Source organism: Bactrocera latifrons, unplaced genomic scaffold (genome assembly GCF_001853355.1).
Source record: "Bactrocera latifrons isolate USDA-ARS-PBARC rearing strain unplaced genomic scaffold, ASM185335v1 scaffold_92, whole genome shotgun sequence".
NCBI lineage: Eukaryota > Metazoa > Arthropoda > Insecta > Diptera > Tephritidae > Bactrocera > Bactrocera latifrons.
In genome coordinates, this window is record NW_017537623.1 from 436,375 (window position 1) to 461,385 (window position 25,011).

At 37.4% G+C, this 25,011-nt stretch overlaps 1 protein-coding gene across 4 annotated transcripts in view; it reads right to left on the reverse strand.

Moving 5' to 3' along the window:
• Window positions 1-226: 226 nt before the first annotated feature.
• The window catches only part of LOC108977612 (uncharacterized protein DDB_G0283357-like), a 119,340-nt gene continuing 94,555 nt past the window's right edge, over window positions 227-25,011 (reverse strand). For all 4 annotated transcript variants that reach the window (XM_018947382.1, XM_018947381.1, XM_018947378.1 and 1 more), the window contains exons 3-6: window positions 9,843-9,975; window positions 8,627-8,839; window positions 1,000-1,300; window positions 227-913 (exon numbers count right to left, since the gene is read on the reverse strand). In XM_018947382.1, the coding sequence (XP_018802927.1) occupies window positions 754-913; window positions 1,000-1,300; window positions 8,627-8,839; window positions 9,843-9,975 (807 nt within the window). In that variant the 3' untranslated portion in view covers window positions 227-753. The remainder of the gene's footprint in view (window positions 914-999; window positions 1,301-8,626; window positions 8,840-9,842; window positions 9,976-25,011) is intronic.

The window sequence follows — 25,011 nt, forward strand, 5'->3', positions numbered from 1 at the left end:
GCGGTGGTTGAAAATGAGTTTACAGGCGAAGAAAAAACGTAATAATAGAAACATCTCATATAAACAAAATTTGAGTTTTGGTTATAAATTGGTTATATAACGGTTATACCTAAAAGCAGTGGTTGAAAATGAGTTTACAGGCGAAGGAAAAACGTAATAATAGAGACATTTCATATAAACAAAATTTGAGTTTTGGTTATATAACGGTTATATAGTGGTTATATATTGGTTATATATCGGTTAAAGGTTATGCTACATAAATATATGTATGTAATAGGATGTAGTGAACCGTAAGCAATAAGTAACTCAGTTTAAAATTTTCTGATGACTTGYTGTTTTGCAATTTAAGTGACGATATATAATGTATGCATACGTTTTGCATCAAACTGGAAAGTATGTATTCTTGACTTATGCGAGTTTAAGTTTAAAATTTTAAATCACATTTAATTATTAATGCATAAATTTCATTTTGCTGCTTATTATTGTACGTTATCTCTTTTGAGTATTTTCTTCAAAAAAATTTCAATTCTCCCTCCATTTAACTCCAACAAATTCGCCATTAATTTTTTTTTTTTTTTTTTTTTTTTTTTTTTGAATTTGAATTTCTTCGCACTCGTATTCCCATCCTTTATAAGTAGTTTCGTCTAATTTGTATCGAATAAATTAATTATATTAATTATTAAAAGTTATTAATACTTAATTTTAGTTTCATTTCATTTTGCAATAAAATGCATGTCTAATGAATATTTCGTTTCAATGGTAATCACTGTTGGAGAGCGCGTTCGTCGCCATCATCATCGGCTCAGTCAAGGCGGCTGGCAACTGCTCCTCGCGCCGCGGACAGCGTCCAAACTTTTTGATGTAGTTGCCGTGCTCACATGTGGGCAGCTTACAGCGGCCCTCGCTTATGCATCTGCGTGCAAGAAATTAAAAATTTTTAATTAATATTTTGTACACAATAAATTKCTGATTTGAATGCTATAAAGCGAATGTACTCACTTGCGATCGATCATCGAGAAATGCTCCATGCCGCGTTTGAGCCAGTCACAGCCGGTGTTGCCAGACGAGCAATCGCAGCGACAAAAGCCGTCTTCTTGCAATATTTTCTCATACAATTTGGGGCAATTACAGTTGACTATCGTTGCRTGTCGCATTGTCTGTCCGCCATAGGTCATGTCATACATTGCCATATTGTGGTATTCGTCGACCTGTTGTCGCGTCTTGTCCACACAGTGACATTCTGTGTGATTAACGAATGTTAAACGTTCAACGGTGCCACCCTTTTCATTGATGCTCTGTAACCTGTCTCTTATACACATCTAGATGTGTATAAGAGACAGGTCATAGTAGCATCACTCCAAAGAAATTTATCCAACCTATATACTTGTAAGATTTTTTTTTTTTTTTTTTTTTTGATTCTAAACCAACAGTTTTAGATTGAAACCATACAAATATGAATAAAACATATTTGAGAGCACAGTTTACGAATTTATTGAAGTAAAGAGAATCGAGTTTGTTTTTAAGAAAGACACGTTCATATCTTATAGGAAAACACCTAACCTAAMCTTCAACGCTGAAATATATCCTGTATACTATCTAAATATTCTCTAAAATATTCCCAGCACAGTCGGGTATAAGTAACCCGAACGGACTCRGACTTTTATCCGGCCAAGCACTGTCMACTCGGCMCCATTAGTCGAAATTGCTTCAGGTTTGTTTTATGGCGCTACAACACTAAAAACAACATCCTTTATATCGTTCTTAATAATACAAGAAAACACCTCAGTGTTAGCCGCTGAACTGCTATGAGAAGTCAAGCGGATCAGTATATTTTTTACGAGGGATCATGCGTATACTAAATGTAAATAGAAACCAATATGCGCCAATATTGGTACCAAATCATATTATGATAAAATTTACAAAATGATCCGAATAATATATTATATATACAAAGCTATCTGAATGGACAAAAGCCAAAACATTTCGTATAGGAACAAGTACGGACTCACATCTGTAATTTTTTTTAAGAAACAAATGTCATCCGAGAGTTAAAGTTGTTTGAACGAAGGCAAGGAAAAATCTACTCGACACTTTCTTCTCGATAAAAATTCATATATTTGTTATATGAGGGTTAGAGGTAAGGAAAGAAGTTCAAGAAGAAATTCAACGCTAACACTATATCGCTAGATTTAAGTTGCAACGTCTTGAATGAGCTGAGTGAATTAGTTTGAAGCGATGTTATTTGTGAATAGCGCAATCAACTTCGTCAAAACATCTCTCCTGCTTCACATTTTAAAGTTTTCCCCTTAGGAAGGACCGGTTCTTCAATTTTTTCAAAAGAAACTTGATTCTAGAATTTTTTCAAGAGAAATGTGGTCTTCTTCGCGGTTATCGGCCCGAAATCTAACCTTACCTAATGTCACATAAATTAAGTACCTAATCGTAATATGCAGAGGAAAATAATCTCAACAAGTAAACCTCAGATCAAGTCTAAATAAGAAGTGGTCGGTATATAGGGACTATGGGAACATATTAGACGATTTCGAGCATTTAGGAAACCTAATCACAATAATGTCCTCGAAAATGAAGGTACTATAAGACATTATCATCACTTTTTAGAAAGTTAAGTAAAATATGTTTGCTGCAAGTTCGGCCGATAACTTAGAGCTCGATAACTGGATCAAAGCTTGACTTATCTGCTGCCCAATGGAATAATCGGTTTCAAAATGAAATTATATCGGAAGTAGATCTTAGTGTGGCTCGATTACATCCACATCCATTATATTATGTATTGTGATTATATTGTGACATGGTTCCCAGAAGTAGACTGTGCAATGGTAATCTTTCCATAACTCGTCCATATTTTCACAAAAGTGCACAAAAGTACTTAATAAATTTACACTATCGATGCAGTATGCGAGGGTGCATTGTCGTGGGGGAAGAACCAAAAGTTTTCGGCGTGAAATTTCATACTTCTTTTACAAATAGAATATTTTATTACACATTAAGAGACAGCGGCTACGCTGGCTAGGTGGTGCCGTTGGAATAGATGGAAAAGCTCCAGCTCTGAAAGTAGTCGACACAGTACCCGCTGCGGGAAGCAGAGGAAGAGGATAACCTCCACTCCGTGGAAAAGACCAGGTGGAGAACGATCTGACTACACTTGGAATCTCCAATTGGCTCCAAACAACAAACTGATTAATCAAAACTAAACTCTTGTACGGAATCTTTTGTATTTGTGAATGGTGTTTGAGGCAACCGAAATTAACAATTTTTTTTTTTTCTTTTTTTATATTAACACCATTCAGTGTACCTGGTAATAACCAATAATCCAACCATTATGCCAGTTATACTTCTTATTTGCTTTGAAACACAACATCACTTCCGTCTTTCCCGGTAAAATTCTTACACTTGATAGCCTTATACCGATTCAACTATAAAAAATTCCAAAAAAAATCGCTTATCAATCGATAAAGTTCACAAAGCACATTCCCATGTGCATTCCGCAGTCTACTGCGTGGCATGCCACAACTGAGTAAATCTCCAAAACAACACTTGATGCCAGTTAGCGGAGGCTCTTACAACCACCTGTTGCACTTTCACCGTTAGTGACCGCCGTCATGACGCGTAGGTGCTTCAAGTTAATCCGCTCATAAATCGAATGCAATTAAATTGCAAATCCTACAAATTGCTTTCAGACGAAAACCATCAAACAACGCTGGAGAAAGAGCAAATAAATAAATATATGTACATATGTACATATGTATAAACGAATTTATAAACACACACTTTGGCCCAGACATACACACAGGTACATACATAGGCACGTAAGCCTCTAAACTGCAAATGAAATTGCATAATAAATTGATATGCACATTATCCGTTGACGTGGAGCAAATAAAACAAACAACCGTCACAGCAACGGACCAGCAGGCGATCATGGCGCCGACAAATACACAAACTTACKAGCATTKGCGCTGCTGGGCRACACGCCGGTCAAGCTGTGGCAAAGCGAAAAATCCTTGAGGCACCATCAAATGCCATAAAAACAAGCGGCAGTCAAACAACTTATTTACTTTCCACGCCGCATGCGCTGCTGTGCCACCCACGTGCGCGCAACCTTGCCACTCTGCAATCACTCACTCACGCTTCGTGCAGCGGCGGCGGCGGCGGCATTCAATAAACGAAATCTATCACCGGCCCACCGACGACCAGGCCGGGCCACCCAATTATGCCACGAACAACTCCTGATTTTCCCTAAGCACTGCACGCCACAGCGGCTGGCCACAGAAGTCAACGACGAGTCAACGTCGCTGCCACCTTCACCGCTAAACGCCCGTGGGCCATAATATGCAGATTTCCGTCATTCAAAGCTATTTAATTAATTTACTCACATTTCGTATCAGCTGGAAAAAGACATATTCTCTCTATGCCTGTCTGTGCCGCTATTACTACACATGTAAATGTATCTGTGGCACTTATCTACAGTGCTATCGGTCTGCACAAAGCCCGCACTAACCACGAACTGTCTGTCTGCTCCGGACTGCTTACACACTTGGCCTGTTTGACTGGCAATGAGGCGTTTATGAGTTTGCATAACAACCGGTGATGTGGGCAGTGGAGCTGATGCGATCATTTTTTACTCCCATTCGGTGAGATTTGACTGATAGCCACAACGAAACTGACACCAACCAATGCAACGACAACTATCTGTCTGGTGATAACTACATTAGCTAAGCAAGCGATCACGCGATATGTTATATTTGTAACTGTATATCGTCTAAACTATATGACATTTGTCTAAAATTTAACTGTATATATTTAAAAATTAAAGTGAAGTCGCAATATTAAAGGTCAAATTGATGAATGGCTCAATTTAAACTAATAATTCACATGTTGTAGATTGGTGCAGTTMATGGTTATTTGCAACACCTTAAATTATTGGATAAAAAAAGTTAAATAATATGATATAGTATTCAAACTTGGCGATCGATAATTCATGTTGGCGAAATTCGGAGGTGATTGTGAGGCTTATATCATTTTAGAAATGTTTACGCCCTCTACTAGACTTAATGTATATGTATACGAGGTGTGTTCCAAAAGTATTGCGAATTTTGAATTTTCGCGGGTTACGTATATTCGAATTTCGAATTTTTTGTGGCGTTATGTTGGTACTCATATCTCTCACTTATGCCGACAAGCTCGGCCTTTTTGAATGTTCATTTAATTGTTGACAGCTACTTTGCTTGCACGTGTTTTGGTACGCCTTCGATTTTTACCTATTCAAAGAAATGGATCAAAGAACCTGTATCAAATTTTGTGTGAAAAACGAAATTAAGTGCGTGGATGCATTCCTCCTCCGGATGCATTCCTCCTCCTTGGACCGAAGCAACGTTTATCGGTGATACAAAATGTTCTCAGAAGGCCGAGAAGATGTGACAAAAATTGGCTTTTGCACCACGATAACGCCCCTGCTCACACATCATTGCTTGTGGGCGACTTTTTGGCCAAAAACAACACACTAATGATGCCGCAGCCACCATACTCCCCAGATCTGGCCCCTGTGACTTTTTCYTGTTCCCTAAACTGAAGAGGCCCATGAAAGGACGACGTTACGCTYCTCTTGACGAGATAAAGATGGCATCSAAGGAGGAGCTGAAGAAGATTAAAAGAAAATGATATTTTGAAGTGCTTCGAAGATTAGAAAAACCGTTGGCACAAGTGTATAATATCTCATGGGGCTTACTTTGAAGGGGACAAAATAGATATTCATGAATAAATAAATAATTTTTGAAAAAACCCAAAATTCGCGATACTTTTTGAGCACACCTCGCATACTATGTATCGTAAACTAAGAATTATATAGTCTACCATATGATCGATGAGAATATTTCGTTCATTCGTTCCAATTCCCACGACAGCCGTTTCCAAGTTACCGGAATATTGGAGCTATCTAAAAACACGTTAAATAAGGGATGWTCGTCGCACATATATTTGTACAAAAAAGCACCCGGAAAKTGTAATTAAATTCCCCGGRTAAATGATATTAGAATATACATATATTTTGCTAAGTTGGAAGGACTGTCCTTAATTCTTCTTCTTCTTTACTGGCGTAGACACCGCTTACGCSRTTATAGCCGAGTTAACAACAGCGCGCCAGTCGTTTCTTTTTTCGATACGTGGCGGCAATTGGATATGCCAAGCGAAGCCAGGTCYTTCTCCACCTGGTCCTTCCAACGGAGTGGAGGTCTGCCTCATCCTCTGCTTCCCCGGCGAATGCTACGTCGAATACTTTCMGAGCTGGAGTGTTTCATCCATTCGTACAACATGACGCAGTCAGCGTAGCCGCTGTCTTTTAATTCGCTGAACTATGTTAATGTCGTCGTATATCTCGTACAGCTCATCGTTCATAAATCTTTCGCAGAACTTTTCTCTGAAAAACTCGCAGCGTTGACTCATCCGTTGTTGATATCGTCCAAGCCTCTGCACCATATGGCAGGACGGGAATTATGAGTGACTTATAGAGTTTGGTTTTTGTTCGTCGAGAGAGAATTTTACTTCTCAATTGCCTACTCAGTCCGAAATAGCACCTGTTGGCAAGAGTTATTCTGCGTTGAATTTCGAGGCTGACGTTATTGTGGGTGTTAATGTTGGATCCAAAATAGACGAAATTATTTACGACTATGAAGTTATGACTGTCAAAGGTGACGTGAGAGCCAAATCTCGGGTGCGACGACTGTTTGTTTGATGACAGGAGATAATTCGTCTTGCCCTCGTTCACTGCCAAACCTATTTGCTTTGCTTCGYTTTCGAGTCTGGAGAAAGCAGAACTCCTTTATTACTATGTGAAATATGCGCGCTATCCGACAACCAGTTTGTATACAGGACCTGATTAAATCGGCAYACCTCAGCAGTGCATTGCGATTTTTACATTGGATAAAAATATCGAACAAAAAATGTGTCTCTAATTTTGTATGTCTAACCAAATTTCATATGCGGAAACATTGCGAATGTTAGAAAGGCTTAAGGTAATTCTTTTTATCAAAAATACAAGTTTAGGCGAGGGATCGTTGAAGACGTGCTTCGTTCTGGAGGACTTTCGACTTTTCAACTAATAAAAATATTTAAAAAAGTGAAAAATATGGTGCTTGAAAATCGTAAGGCAAGTGTTAACCACCGTATTTACCAGATCTAGCTCGTGCGATTTTTTCTTGTTCCCCAAATGGAAATGTGTTTCGAAGACCTGACGAATTGTACTACATCTGGTGCGGTGCTTCTGGGCGCTCATATAATAATAATGGAAAAGTCTGTATAGAGTGCTCAGTTGCACCGACCTTAACAAAATAGTGGGGGTTTTCGACATTTATAAATTTAACCAAAAGACTGAAACTTCTTTCTACAAAATTGCTTTTCAGTCATCTATGAAATATTGATGTTATAGGCGATTTCTGTGTTTGATAAATTAAGGATTTTATGTCTGGTTTCTCAACATCAGCATCAGACTATTGAAAGCGAAAATAACCGATGTATTTAGATGGAAATGATTAGCATGATTTGCGGCTATAGATATAGCTAATAGATATTCTTACTTGCAAGCCACTAGGCCTTTCTTTTTGTATGTTATTTACTAGGAGTTCAATACGAGGTTTATAGAACAAGTATCGCGAATTTTGAGTTTCCACAGATGATGTGTATACGATTTTCGATTGTTTTATTGCATTTTGTTGACATCCATATCCCTTACTTAGTCATTCAGACAAAGTCGGCTATCTTGAAATTAATAGGAGGGTCCTAACTATCGTTCGAGGGATGATGCACAGATAATACTCTGCTGAACTTCATTAAGAGCAATGGGTAGCTCAGAGAGGTCATATTTACTTGGCAGCATACTAGTCCCGATAGTTTCTCAACAAGCTTCCTAAAGGTATCGATGTGTCGTCAGACACTCAGTCTGTCACTCTAAAAATTTTCAAACTTACTAGTATATACTTATAGTACATACTGTAGATACATATCAATAAAAAATCCACTTGAGTTTTCAATATTTTTGTTGGCATAATTCTTGGAACTTTTCATTGCAAAATTCATAGTCACATGTTATTTGTGCGAATAGCGAATAGCGGTGCAGTTAATATCCGAGGGGCGCTAAAGTGCGGAATGTGACTGCATAACTTCAGAACTAATAAGCACTACCAAATCACTTATGTATGAATATACATATATATATATGTATGTAGGTGTGTGACTATATAGCACACGTTTTCGGTGGCAGAACGAAATTCCGTTGACTTAACAAAAACAACACCGAGCTAGAACAGCTTAACTCGCGCCAACCGAACGCATTGGCAATTAATCAATAGCCTGGCAAGTGACCTCATTATCTTGGCTGCGCGATTGCTTGACTACCAGTCTGCCTGGCTGSATATAATTCACCAGCCAGCACCAGTYACACACACGCATTCAAACCGCCAAACACATATAAGCATAAATTTATGCTTTAGAACGCCGCAGCGTTGAATCACTATCGCGGTGCAAACGCAAACCGATCTGGTGACGTATTGACACCCGCGAACCGACACAAAAAATTGTGAAATATTTTATTTTTTTCTGCTCACATTCATACTCACATAGAAATACAAATCGACGTTTTTTGTGCGTTTCGGTGCACACGTTTGACGTTCGCTGCGGCAACAACCAGTCTCGTCGGTGCATCGGTGGAGCACCGTACAGTGCGGCGTGTAGGTCTTTGAGGGGTCGCGCTGTATGCGTTCGACGCGTCGTTGTGGTACACGACAAGCGGCTTCGCTACGAATTTGCTTAACGTGTTCGCTGGCCAAAGCTGCAAAGAGATGTCAAAAGCGATTAGTGGGCGTGGTATGGACAAAGTTCTCTGATATGTGCTTAATAGAAGCACTTAATAAATGACTAATTTTAAAGGCTTGGAAATTTAATTAATTTTTTAGGCATACGAGCAAATAAACGTCAGCTTCGCGGTGACTTAAATTTTTGCTACTTTAAAGCGGTTCTAATAAAGAAAAGTAAATCTGGTCTTGTCCGGATTGCAATGTAAGTTTGAAGTTTAAGACGAAGACGTATTATATTAAAATGATGTTAAGATCCCTTTCTTTCCCTTTCCTAGAACGCATATAATTTGTGTTATGGCCATGAATTTGCCTTTATTACAAAGGTATGGATTTGTCATTATTTTTAAAAATTACTTTGGACAAGCGACCAATGCGTCTGGCTCGATTAAATATCAGCCGAAAGCCCCAATTTTCGACCACTTTTTTCCTTTACAAGACGTCAAACCCCTCAGGCTTATCTTCGTAGACAAGCGTCTTCACAACCGCACAAAAAAAAAAGTCAGGAGTGTTAATCGCACGATTTATCGCGACTCAAGAAAAGCTGGTCGCCAAAAGTTTATTTCAATAAATTTATTATTTTGTTAGCTGTATAGCGTGTATTGCCGTCTTATTGGAACCAAATTGGTCATTGACATTAATCATGAGTCTATAGTGTCCCTCATTCGCACGAACATTAAAGCCGACTTCTTTTTTGAAGAAATATGGAATAAAGACTCTCTCTGCCCATAGGTCATAACAGAAAGTGACTTTTTGAGGACAATCAGTAATAATACGTGAAACGATTTTATTTATTATGGACACCAATCATTCTAAATATTTTCTATTATATTGAGTACCTTCCAGATTTGATACAATACCTATGTATAATCAATATGAAATAATTCAAATAAAATTCAATTGGTTTATAACAGCCTTTTTTCTAAATCCTAATCCATTTTATTAACTTACAACGAAGCTGGTCTATTTCTAAATTCGTACCTTTTTCRTGCTTATGTTTGACATGTGAGCGTCGTGTTTCCTGTACGGCGTCTGGCGTTCCCAATTCCTCCTGTTTTTGACGTGTCAATGTGCCGGGAACATAGTATTGCGAATTGATATTATTAGCGTCCTCCTGAAAAATATAAATATAACAATTTTAGTGTAATTGTGGAATTGTGTTTTTGAACATACATTTTTTATAAAATAATTAAAGACTGTGATTTAATTTTAATGCAACAATAACTGTTAAATACATTTGTATTTAAACTAATAGGTATCTTCGATTCGCCACGTTGGAACCTGATCTTTTCTACGAGCAATAASTATGCCATTAATTCATATATTATTATAGTTGTCAAAAAAGTATTGCGGTATTTTCGCTAGTTGTCGCTGAGAGCGCGTAGTTCTCGTTCTAGTCGCATCGAGTCATGCTATACCTTTATGGAAAGCTTATTTCACGCGCTAACACGCGTTTGATTGATTGCTGTTTCTTCTAAGTCGTTCTTGAGTTATAGTGTCGCAAACATGGAGCAAAATAAAGAGAAAATGCGGCATATTTTACAGTACTACTACGATAAAGTCACAAATGCATCTCGAGCCGCCAATAAAATTTGTGCAGTTTATGGACCCGATACACTTTCCAATTCCACCGCACAACGATGGCTTCAACGTTTTMKTTCTGGTGTAGAGGTGGTCGAAGATGCGCCACGCTCCGGAGGACCTGTCAATAAAATCGCTGAATTGGTCGAAAGAGACCGGCATAGTAGCAGCCGTAGCATTGGTCAGGAGCTGGGCATGAGTCATCAAACCGTTATAAAATAAAAAATTTAAAAAATATTAAAAAATRCCGCAAGACTTTTTTGACAACCTCTTATATTCCACATATTCGATATTCCCATGGTACTTTATTGTAGATTGCTATTCAGACTATTTGCTTTGTTTCTACCAGCATATGAGTTTTATACCAGTTTCTTGTTCGATTTATAGTGCTCAAGATTTGGTCAAATCAAAAAACGCCTACATTAAAAAAATGGACATAATTTTGAAAAAAAAAAACAGTATTGATGAACTTCATCACGACCTCAGAAAGGTTCAGAGATGACAATAGAGTGAGTGGATTTTAGTTTCGATACTTTCACAATGATCTTCCTAAAGGCCTAGCTATCTCGTCAGGATATCCACCTACTCTCAAGCAAACATCTGAAAAATATTTCAATCTCTCAGTTTGTTTAGCCGATTTCTCTTATTTTGGGTACACAAGGCGTATCATACCGTTATTCCAACATATGAGCTTGACTGTGATTACAGAGTGTTTCACTGACGCCCACTGTGGTAGTATAGTTAGTTGTTTTTGCAAATACATAAGACCACAGATGCAATTAATAATACACTATTCTTATAAGTATCTTACATCGTACAYACAGTCATAAATACATATAAGCTTCTATGTATATGTACGCCAACATATTCCGTTTATCAGCAGCCTCTTTACATTTTATTTATCTGCTGGTTACATTGGTTTGTGGCAACAGGTGATATTTCTCTGCGGCAAGAATGTAATTTGTCAAAACACGAGACACTTGTGTAATCTGCAATTATTAACTATTCCCTTGTCGACATGGTACAAAATAAAATATGACCGCACATACTCGGAGGCGCCTGTGGACAGATACATGACACTTACATACATATAAATTCGACATAAATATGTTTTCATACCGAAGTGAAGCCGGCAAATGCTTTCAGCATTTTTTTGGTTTTTTTTTTTTTTTTATTTTTGGTTACGGGTATTTGGTACTTCTGAATGTATGTACATATGTATGTGTAAATTTAAATGTCGAAGAAAATTTTTTAAAGTTAATATCTTAAAAATGCATTAAGTAAATTAAGTACGAAATTWGTTCGCAACAAACGTTGGACCCTTTACTCGTTGTCTGATCATTAATCATTTTGTATAAAGAAAACCAGTTCACGTCGTCTCATGATGCTAGAAAACTATCAACTTACTTCAACAAGCTCCCGCTAAAAGGTTGACTACTCAAAATTTTATACTAAATTCGACTATGCAGATGCTAAAACAAGTTTACATGTGGACTACTCAAAACTTGAATGTTGTTCATATCATATGCTGAAATTTCAAATCTTTTAAACTGCTCAACCGATTTTGATCAATTTTGTTGTGCGATATGATACAAGATGCGTTTCAAAGTAAACAGGAATCTAGCGCCCCCATGGTGGCGCCATCTATATGTCAAGTAATCCGTTAGAATCTGCTATCTTCATCGATTGTCCAGTGTRAATTTTATGACATTTCATCTATTGGTGAATAGAAGTTATTGCGTTTTAGTGTCAGTATGTTTGTGCCATCGGTGCGAAAATGAGCTTCGAACAAAGAGCCAATATTACATTTTGTTTTAAAATTGGTTAAACTTTTACCGAAACGTTTCAATTGATGAAACAAGTTTATGGCAATTATCGCTTATCCCGTAGCAGAGTGCACAAGTGGTTTCAACGTTTTCAAAGTGGTTGTGAGGACATAAACGACGATCACACTGTGGGCCAATCAAAATCCGTGATCACCGGAAATTCCAGCGAAACTGTACGTGAATCCCTCAAAAAACCCTCTCAAAAAAAAACAGCCGAAATCATCATTGAAATTCATGGAAATGGCATTGAATATCTCCAAAATATCGATCTGTCCCATTTTGACCGAACTTTTGGGCTTACGAAAGGTGTGTGCACAGTTTGTTCCGCAGAAATTGACTGACGACCAAAAATTGCTCGGAATCCAACATTCGAAGGACATCATTAAGGAGGTCAAAAAGGACAAAAACTTCTTTTACAATATTGTGACTGGTGGTGTTTCCTGAAACGAAACGTTAGAATACTGAATGGAAGGCACCGGACGAGCCGAAACCCAAAAAATCGCGCATAGAGAAGTCAAAAGTAAAAATAATGCTGATTTGTTTTTAAGATTCCAAGGGTATTATCCACAAAGAATTTATTCCACCCGGAAAAAACGTTAATGCGGTATTCTACCTTGGTGTTTTGACACCTTTGGTGATTATTTGATCAAAAATCACATTTTAACCATTAACCACTTCTTCCTTTTCGGAAAAATTCATTTGCCCATGAAAGGAAAGCGTTATGCAGACATAGAGATCATTCAAAGGCTTGCACCGGCCCAAAAGAGTATTTGTTCTGTTTATTTATTTATTTTTTTTTTTTAAGTCCTGTTTACTTTGGAACGCACATTGTTTGTTCAGAAAATGAGCGAACTCGTTCACGACCATACATATTTTCCTTAGGTCTCGATATCGAAGCTTRTCAAAAAGAGCCCAAAATTGAGCTCTAACTTATGTCCAAATCTATTTAATATCGGTATATACCTTCCTCTAGCCACGATATTCCGAATATGAGGATATCTACATACATATATAGTATGTTCTGATGAAACAGACGATCAATCGGCGGAATATCGCGGCAAAGCGATGACGAAAAACCACGTCAAAGTAGGTCGAAAAACAAGTTTTTACCAATCACATTCTGTATACCATATAGTGTTGGAAAGGTGAGATTTTAAACTTTATTTAACCAAAAAAATTAAATTCGGGGAAGTTKAAAAAAGTTACAGCTGTTCAGAAATGAGTGAAAAAATKAAGAACTTTGCCAATCAAATTTGTGAAGTTTAYGGAGACGATATTATAATAGTTTGTGTAGCACATGTATCCCGCTCTGGYAGCCCTATTGTGGAAAAAGTCGATGAAATTATGGAAAATATTGACCAGAACCGTCACATAAGCAGCCATGACATCGCTAAAGAACTTAACATTCATCACCAAACTGTGAAATCGAACCATTTCTGAAGCGAATTTTAACAGGAGRCGAAAAGTGAATCAAGTGAAATGTGCGAAAAAGATTATGGTCCCCAGCGTGGTGAAGCTCAAAAAWRTGGTTGCAAAGACAGTATTGACGCCTCGAGAGGTAAKGCTGAGTGTTTGTTGGGATGGGAAAGGTAAGCTGTTCCAGCCAARTCGAACGATTGATTTTACATATTACTGTCAACAACTGATAAGATTGAAGSAAGCAATGGAAAAAGAAATTCCTGAAATTAGTAAGATGTGATTGGGCGGAGTAAGGACCGGTCTATTATCACATCGCTCAAAACCTGCTGACACTACTAATAAGATCATGCTTAAAGTGTGAGACGACTATATAATAACCACTGAAATGAAAAATAATGAACCAAGTAGTTCGTTCTTAAAACGAMAAGGCTTTTAGTAATAGTTTACACAAAAGCTCAAAAGTTAGAGCATTTCTTAAATTCGTCTTCCAAGATTTTCTTTTTAAAACAATGAAACTGAAGCACGCCCTAAAGTTATTTATTTTCCATACAAATCGTCGCTTTTCTCACGTAAATATCTCTTTTCTCTCTGGGAGCAGTATTTATATGCCACTCGAGTAYTACGTTGAAAGCACAGCAGTTAAGTTTCAAACCGCACGCTTTCATGGCGGTTTAGAATATGAGCTACTTCGTACAAACTTCGTTACAACAAAGTGCTCATAATACACAATGCTCATAATAGTACTCATTTCACGCGAAATTATTTCAAAAGGCATTACAACTTGTCCTGTGCCTACACTATGTCACTCCAATTTAATTCCCYGTCGCAAAAGAAGTTCGTGATGTGTGAAATTTTATACCACATACACCTCTATGGGAAATTGTGTCCCAAGCAGCCACGTGCATATTCACGTTCGGCTGCCGTACCGTGAGCACGTACTCGTATTCACTCATTCAAGCYACCATAAAAATGAATAATTAAAACACCCGACGGTTCGCAGTTTCATTACAATACCGAAACAATAACTACTACTTGATATATGTATAGTGTACAAACGCTGTGTATGCTTTCCGCTTTAGGTGTGAATTCGCGTTGGCGAGTACGCTGCGTAAGTCTACATCATTGGTTGGGTGGTCGTTAAGAGCGAGCTGTTGATTTCCCAGAGGTGACATTTTCCGTTGCAGGACACTATTTGCTGTGCTGGCGTACAAAGGAGCGACCCATTTCAAGTGGGACTCGTAYGCCTGTGCTTTAAAGTTGCATGCGTTGCAGCCACAGTGACRCCAGCCGGTGATGACGCAAGATTTTGGGTGGAACAGTGTTACGTTAACGATAAATGGCATATGACCTTTTTTCCGTAGGAGTTCGAGCTGCGCGCAGCGAAAAGTGAAAAAATAAATTTTTATGTCGAGCACACAAAATCCTTTTACCGTTATTTTATTACTAATGAAATTATCAATGAAATGTTTCCCTCTTCGTTGAAAATTTGCATGCAGCAATCAAAGGCTGACGTCCTTTCTGCGTCGGTTCGAAATTCAAARAACCAGGTCATCTCGGTTTTGTTTAAAGAAATTCCATTGTAATAATTGAAAGCAACGTATGTTTTTACTAAAGCCTTTGCCTTCTCTACTACGCCCGAATTAACCGCAATTATTTGCATATCTGTCTTTTCTGACCGTAGGCTTTCCGATAATGTCCTGATAAAAATAACATCTCATAGAGAGGAAACTTTTTGCAATAACTATGCAAGAGTAGCTGAAGTACGTGACAGCAAAGAAATTGTATGCATCAAGATTTGGACCCAGTTAAACCTCTTCTTGTTCGTTARGCATGCAACTACTGAGCCCGGAAGTTAGAAGGAAGAGTAAAGAGGCCTTAAAAGCAACTGAGATTTTCAATTAGCCATCCACTAGGCTATCAGGATTTGGATTTCCTGTTCAAACACAAAACTTACTTCTAAAAGTATTTAACAACATGATGTTAAAATAAAACATGCAAAACACTCAAATTTGCACACAAGAGATCTAATTTTTGTTGTGCAGGGAGTTTTAAGCTATTTATGATTTGAAATACGATCCAATGGACTCCGTTTGCATATCGCCACACGTTTACGCCAACTTTCGGTAACCAAGTGTAGCATTTCGGACGCAATTTCGGCTATTTTATGCTGAATGTTGTCTTCCAGCATGTCGAGCATTCCATAAATGGAAGCCCTCAGAGAAAATAATCTAGGGYCGTTAAATYGCATGAGCTTGGTGGCCATTTCCCGGAATGTTCCCATGTTTAGATGTGAAACACTAGGCGACGCACCGTCTTGTTAGACATATAGAGCGTTCGCGTCGATTTCGTCGTTTTCCGSGATAAAATTGTCGGCCAACATTGTGTTGTAACTCCCGTTATTGATCGTAACGGCATTTCCTGGCTCACTTCGAAATAAATAATGCCTGCTGCCACCGCCATACCGCATCAAACCGTGAATTTTTGTGGTTGCAATTKKGTTTYCTGAACCACACGAGAATTTGATCCACCCCAATACCGACAATTTWGTTTGTTGACGAAGCCATTAAGCCCGAAATGGACATCATAGCATACCAAACATGGATGTCACGAGCTGTCAAAATCACATCATCGCCGTTGGTAGATATAAGTTAGCAGCCCATGCATTCAAAACGTATCATATGATGCATTAATATCATATGATACAAAGTAATATAATATGACACCACTAAATCGCTGAGAGTGCGACACGTGTGCTGGCAACCTGTGGGAAGTGCAGCTTCAGCAAGCTCCACAGCCGTTGCAGCGGCAAACATAGGTCTAGAGTTAAGTATAATTAATTGTAAACTTTAGTTCTTAAGCGGGATTCAATAAAGGAGCATACCTCACGGAAAACATTTTTTTATTAAAACTAACTAAGCGTTTTTTAACGTATATACTTCCTAAATTTCAAGTCTATCGGTAAAGAATTGAGCAAGTTAAGTTTCAGACCCTTTCGCAACTAAATAGTATCTAGTAAAAACATAACACGTATCAAGATTAAAATACATATAGTTAATTTAAAATGAGGTAATTAGCATAAAAAGTTAGGAGCTATAATATTAAAATCCACAAGTGTGCGGACATAATKGACACTTTCAGAAGTATTTCCCCCTAGTTGTATGGCCCATGGATTGTTCTTAAGCAAAAAATTTGATTCTTAAAATATCCATAGGGGTGTAATTCTTTAACTTTTTTGTTTTCGCGCCATTTTTCTTTTTCGTAAGTTTTATGGACATTTTCTCACCCTTACACAAGCTTACTGAATTTCTATCATAATGATCTTTCTGCGTCAATTTGGAATATGGATATCTCTGAACTACACTATGTTGCGAATTGTAAGACAATGTAGTTTCTGGACGTTCGTCTGTCCTTTCGCCTACCTTCAAGTTTTTGGATGTTGCCTAATCTATAAACTATTTTTAATAAGAATAGAATAGATGGAATATTGTTGCCGCTTGCGCATCAATTGAGGAAGATCCAAGACAGTCTCTCACACATAGTTCTCAAGCTTTGTTCATCTCTGTGACGTTCTTGTGGCGAATTTTGTGAAAAGATCTTGGTCCACTTTCTTACAAGATCAAATTGAGGCAAGAACCGAAGCCACTTGACTATCACAATCGTGAATTGGGCTGAGCATAAACTTGAAAATTAGCCGGATCAGGCAGCAATGCAAACGTACTCCAAGAGTTACCATTAGATCCCAAAAAAATGACGGTTTGATTTGGTTTATAGGCCGGCGACGTCATTGTGCCGTATTTCTTCTATGAAGCTCAAGACTGGCACGTTACTGTGCATGGGAATTGCTACCGCTCATTGATAACCGAACGAATTGGATGATATGGACTTGGTCCCAACAAGGCTTCGCCACAAACCACAAACAGCCAATATCACAATCGATTTATTGAAAAACCTTGGTGAACGTGCTATCTCACGAAATGGTGCAGTTTATAGGCCGCCTTGGTCCTGACGCCTTTAGTCTATTTGCTGTAGGGTTACGTCAAGTCTTTGGTGTATGCCAACAAGCCGGCGACGATTGATGTACTTTGTTCGAATATCGAATGTCAAATTGCAGCAATATCGGGGGATTTATGCTTGAAAAACGTCGAAATTTGGATTCAGCGTCTGGACTTTGTTAACGTGTCCGTGGTGGCCATGTCGAAGAAGATAATGGCACGAATGTGCTTTCAAAGGAATAAGTAATTTCATTGATATCTCAAACCGATTTTGTTTTGTAGCGCTTCTACTGAAAAACCCGTTATATGCTGTGCTCACCGAAAGCATTAGAACCGAATTGATGTAAGCCACTGTTGGCGCCTATGCCAAAAAAAAAAAAAAAAATAACAAAAAACTATACATTTTGACACAACAAACAAACAATTGGGTAAATAAACTTTTTAATAGGTTTTGAAATTAAATTTTTAAAATTTGTTCGCACTTTCATTATTCATATTTTGTTTTCATGAAGTGGAACGTTTATGTGAGTGCCACATCATACAAAGAAATATATACGACCTTTGAATGTAGATATTGCTCAAAATAAATACCAATTTATCAGCCTTTGTCCGCCGTATGACACTGTAAAGCCAGTCGYGGTGACGTTCACTTGATTTATGATTCCGCTGTGACCACTAGCGCCATCCATTCAACTTGACTGTTTACTCGCTCACACAAAATATTGCCCCCACACGYTCGCTACACGCATACCTGAACATGTGCGAGTGTGTATGTATTCAAATGTATGTGTGTGTGCATTTAGAAATTTTGTGTATTTCAAAGCCGTTGGGCTACGTTGTCACGAGCTAAATCAGTTTCACATATTTTATTGGGCAATGTTTCTTCAAAGAAAAACTGACAATGCAATTAAAAGTTAATGTGTTTAGACGATTTTTTCTTTTTTTTTCGAGGAAAACACTCATACTTACTTAGCATTAGCCGTATGGGTTAGCAAATGAAGAGCGAAGTATAGAACTCATTAGCTGACTTTCGAATTTTCGAATTCCTCATGGAGTACAAGCTTTTATATTTTTATGCGTAGACGCAGATAAGCTTGTCTCMTGGCAAATATTATGGCCTGTATTGCTGTCAACATTAAGCTTCTTCATCAGCTCTCGCAGATGTATATTTTCCGCTTTGTATTAACCCGCTGGTTCGATAAGTCAAGCTATAAAGTCATGAAATATTCGCGCGCCAATACAATGCTGGTGCTTCAGAACACTTGCGACCATCTTTTTATGGCGGCCGTAAAAGTTCAATTTGCAACATTGCCGCATAAACAACAGTCTGTGAAAACATTTACAAGGCATCTCGGTTACAAAATTGTACAAGATAACCTTTGGAAATGGTAAATGACGACAGCKAAAAAGACAATATTAGCATTTATGTAAAGATTTATATAGCTTCTCTAAAATATTGCCATCTCGATTTCAATTACTCGAATTGCAATACGCAATAAATATTTTCGTAGACGATGCTGGCGAATATCAAACTAAAATTTTTCATATTGGTAACAGAAGTATGAACCTGTCTTTGATAGAATGTATTAAGAGTTCTGCATAGAAAGTCGTAATAAAAAATACATTGAGCACACGATCTACATAATGTCAATCATCTCATTTTATATATGTACATGAATACGCAGTAAGCAATTGCGAGATAATATCCTTTCCCGATGAATAAAGGCCAAACCCTACAAGCCACTCATCACTCCCGTCCTGCTAAACGGTGTGGAGAGGTATGGACGATGACAACATCTGATTTGTCGGCATTCCGAGTTTTCGATAGAAAGCGCATTGCGCATTGGCAACGGCGCATACCGCAGCCGATGGCACGATGAGCTATATGAGTTCTGCGACGACATTGACATRGTTCAGCGTATTAAAAGACAGCGGCTACGCCGGCGAGATCAAGCCCTCCTAATGGATGAAAACGCTAATGCTCTGAAAGTATTCGACGCAGACGCCTGGGGATGYAGAGGAAAAAAAAGACTTCCACTTCGTTGGAAAGACCAGGTGTAGGAGGACTTGGCTACAATTAGAATCTCTAATTGACTCCAAACTGCGAAAATTAAGAACGTAAGACTTCCACTTCGTTGGAAAGACCAGGTGTAGGAGGACTTGGCTACAATTAGAATCTCTAATTGACTCCAAACTGCGAAAATTAAGAACGTATGGCACGCTGTTGTAAACTCGGCTATAACCGCGTAAGCGGTGTCTATGCCAATAAAGAAGAAGAAGGTATGTATATTCTGCCCATATCTATCGACCTTGAGTATTTTATATATGTTCTTCACGAATCGCACTGAATATTGTGATGCCTAAACTTTCCGATACCACTTTTTTAGTACGATTTTTCTTGGCCTCAGTTTCGGCAATCACCTCTTCATTGGACGAATATTTCTTCCCAGCGAGCATTTGTTTGAGATCTGAGAACAAGAAAAAATCTAGAGAAAACGGCGGATGCGGAAGCAATGCGGAGCCCAATTTTTCCCATCGTTTTCACTGACTTGTGGCGGACCCCACTTTGCGCAGAACTTTCTCATACCTATTCGCTAATGTTATAATATACGTGTTCAGTTGTTATCATTAGGGTGTCTGATATCCCGAACGACTTCACTATATGAGCATTCGAAACTATTTTAGCGTACTTTTGGATTTTTTCGTCGATAACAACCGCTTTCAAGTATCCACTGCCTTCACCGTTTTCGGTGCTCATTTCATTGCAACTAAACTTAGCATGATTCTCTACCCTGTCAATAAAGTAGCGGGAATTTATAAATAAAAGGAAAATTTTTCAATCATCATCCAAACTTATTTATCGTCTTCAAAGTAAGATCCCTTTAAGGCGATGTACATGTGCCAACGCTTTTTCCAATCTTCAAAACATTTTTTGTAGGCAGTTTCTGGTATGCTCTTCAGTTCTCGCGTCAAATTTATTTAGATGTCTTCAATTGAGTTGAAGCGTGTTCTCCGAGGTGGATATTTCAGTGTGGAGAATAAGAAAAAGTCACAGGGGGCCATATCAGGTGAATATGGTGCTTGCTCAATGATATCTGTTAAGTGTTTGGCTCTCAATTATTTAATAAAATAAATTTGCTAAGTACCGCTTTGCTACCACTGAAAATCCGATGGCCGCTATTCACCCTTCAGAAAGCTACCACGAAAAATTTTCTACTGTGTATACTGTGGTTTAGCTACTGAGGACGAGTGTCAGTTCCTGTAAACACCCTGGTTGATCGGTCGCCTGTCTTCCATATATTTTCCTGTCTTTCATATTACCAACTKTCATACATTTGAATGTGTTTTAGTTAGTTTTTGATAATTTCTGAGGTCAAGCAAGCATGCAGTGAATGCATTTTGTAGAATATGGGAAACAAATGATACATTTAAAATGTTGAACATCAATTTCTTGAATTTGTAATAACTTAAAAGTAGTTGGAAACTGTTTTTTTTTTTTTTTTTAGGAGTTTTATTTTTTGTATACTTATTACCATAGAAAAGGAAAATTTTTTAGTACTACTAACAAACATATAATTATCCAAAAATATACGTCCATGCTACGAGATCGACTTTCAAATTTTAATTAATTTTTTATCGAATTTTTTTCAATATGCCCGAACATCTGTCATAATGTATTGCTGGAAACTGTAAGGTGTTGTGCATAGATTTGGAATTAAAGCAAAATTATACAGACACATATTAGCAAACAGTTATTCAATACATAGTAAGATATATAGTATATGGTAAAATATGTAGTATATGGTATACACCCAATAACCAGTGGAGTGGTGTAAAAGGCACCTCGCCCCTCATTCTTTACTTTCCCATGCACTTTTCAATCGGCCCTCTCAATATCAACTTACATATCGTGTGTGTGTGTGTRTACACAGCATTGGAGCTTAAATGTCAGCTCGCTTTTGAGAAGCCATTGAGTAGTCTCGAGTCTCGACACTTCCGTTGTTTCGTATGCACTAACACAACGGCGCATATGGCACAGCAAAAGGATGCAAATTTCGATGTCAATATGAGCTGAGGCGTTTGAGCAAACATCTACTTGCTCAACCACAAACAAATGTCAACTCTGAAGCTGGAAAGTTGGATAATAAACCCAAAGCAACACTAACATGCCTAAAAGCAATGCGAAATGGAACTTTATGCTGTGCAGCAACAGGATGACACAATGGAGTACAAGCAAAACTATACAAATAAAGTACATACGTATGGTAGCTAAAGTGAATGTCACTGGAGCAGATTAAACAGAATTTCACCTTTGCATTTTCAAGTGTGCCACAGASGATGTATCTCTCTACTCATATATAGACAGAAGGAGGACAAATAGCAGAGCTGCAACTGGGAGCATTGCAAATAAGTGAAACAAATATGAAAGTGAGCATTGAAAGCAAAGYACGAAAGGTCACTTTGTTGGAGATTTCATAATAGTTGTGCAAACAAGGCAACTAAAAATTTAAATACAAAATTGCATTAATTAGCTATACAAATATTGTTATTTTTTTTTTTTTTTTTTTTTGTATTTTTTTAGACAATTTCACTTAAACACTAAAACTATTTTTATGATATACTCAAYGAAGTTGCCCGAAGTTAAAGACCTGTGTTTGATTTTGCATTTAATCGCTTTTATACACAATTAAGACAAAAACAATTTGACAAGTCAACAGTGCATTGAATTTCCCAGGCAGCAAATTTATTCGCAACACCACAGCTGTCAACTGTCAACAGTTATGTGACAACTATTTTATGTTGAGAGCGCTTGTGTGACGTGGAATATTGACTTTTAATACGTTTCAATTTATTATTTTTTTGCAATGAAAATATCACTTACTTATCGGCAATAAAATTACTTTATTTGCATAAAAGAAAGCGTCATCGGTTATAATGCAAAAGAGAGATTGAAGTAAATAGAGATAGTGCTGGGAAATAAAATGAATGATTTTAGCTTAGACTATAAACACAACTAACAACTGAGCAGATACACTAGCAGTTTCTTCCGGCTTTTTTCAGCAGAACCAGACTTCTTTAATGCATTATTTATTAATTATATAGTCAGACCTTAGTTAGATACAGCCCAACTGCAACAGAGGTAAACTATTATCAGTCCGTCCCTGCCATCGTCGTAATACTGTGGTATATATTACCMATTATAACTGTACTATTTTGTCTCTACCGAGTTAGCAAAACAATCTGTATAACAGTAAGTAAGTTACACGGAAATTGTAAATAAAACTCAAAAAAAAAAAAAAATTGGTTATTCATCAATATTTATTTTGTCGCCTTCAAAGCGTACCAATACCAGTAGTACACTTATGCCAACGATTTTTTTAGTCGTCGTAACACTTTTTATAAGCACTTTTTGGGATCGATAAATTGGATCAATTTCGATCGACTGAAATTGGATACCATTCCGATGATTGTTGACTTGTTTGCATATCAAACTCACAAACTCATGTCTCTTCTTCAGTTATAACGGCCGGTTTATGCTACTCTTYTTAAAAAAATTTTACTTTATAAGGACGAGTCAAGCTAGAACGCGTTTCATACCCAAAATATCCACAAAACTCGTTCGAACGTACAAGCGAGAGATGAAGAACTCTTTTACCATCTCCCTACACCTTGCCTAACGATTTGCAACCATATCCTTCACTTTTYTAATATTTTCACCAGTTGAATAAGTCGAAGGTCGCGAAGAACTAGGCATGTCTTYAACGATCTCTCKAMSGTCTTTSAAGGCTTKKTACCACTCGTAGGCTTGTGTTTTTGATAAAACTGAATCACAGTAACTCTTCTGCAACATTCGCATAATTTAATTACAATATCCGGTTGTTTTTTTGTTACAATGTTTAACCGACTTATAAATTTTCCTTTCAGAGCTGYAAAAATTTGAGCCTAGTATAACAAATAGATAGATAGGATGTTATTATGATAATAGTGTTTTCATATTTCATATTCGAAAAACCATCAAAGGGGTTATCAATATCAGCTCAAACTTGGGTATACTTATTTCTGCGAGGAAAGTGTTAAATGAATAAAATGCCCGAATCTCTTATGAATTAACTCAATTTACAAAATGAGACAAAAATATTCTAGCAATATTTAAGTAAATCTTTATAAGTAAACTAGTTGCCGTCTACCGATGAAAGAAAAAACCAAAAAATATATAAATATATATACATATATAAATATTAAGTATTTCATAAAATACAAAAAGAGTTAAGGATAGAGTTGCCATCTATTGATCTTCTTCAATACATAATTTTGTCAGWTTTTTAAATAGAGTTGCCATTTAAATAAATATTTGCAAATTTTTGAAAATAAGATTACCACCTACCGAATATATCAAAAATAACTATCGAAATCGAAAATACTGTGGTCAAAAAAAAGTAAGACTTTTATATTAATATTTCGCATGAAACCCAATTCGTGGAAATATTTTTTTCTAGACTCGTATGACTGCCTATTACGTCTGTGGCAAATCACACAACAAAATAATTAGTGCTTAGTTTARGCTTGTCTTTCCGAAGTACCTAAAGTTCATTCGGCGAATTTTTGCGATGAGCGAAATTATTSAACAAACAAGTTCCATTGAATTTTGTGAGCGGAATCAAATTTTGAGAGCTGAAATTAATGTTGCAAGAGACCGTCGGCGATARTTGTTTGTCGCAAGAAATTGTTTTTACAAATTATTCAAAGAGGGTCGAGAACGCCTTGACGACGAACCACGTCCATGACGTTCATCAACATCAACTGATGATCAACACGCCAATAAAGTGATGGAATTGTTGCTTGACAGTCGACGATTAACAGTCAGAGATCTTACTGGCATCGTTGGAATATTGGAAGGATCAATGAAATCGATTTGAAAGACATCAGTTGAGGATATAAAAGCTGAATCGAAGAATGCTCTGATGGCCATCACGACGGAGGCTTTTTCCAAGTGCAATAATGACTGGAAAATTCGTAGGCAGAAGTGTATTGCCGCGGGATTGSATTACCAGATCGAACAACTGTATCATATATCTCCCATACAATTTATTATAGATTTTTAAAATTCATCTTCAAAATAGCGGGTTCGAAAACGGTTTCAACCCCATAAGCTTGTAAGCAAAGTTGTTCGGAATGATCCCTGGAGTATCTTCCGCATCGCAATTCTATAGAAAAGAAGTAAGGAAGGGCTAAGTTCGGGTATCACCGAACATTTTATACTCTCGCATGATAAARTGATAGCCCAGATTTCATTATCAGTCATTTACATTACATATTTTTTTATTTTGCTGA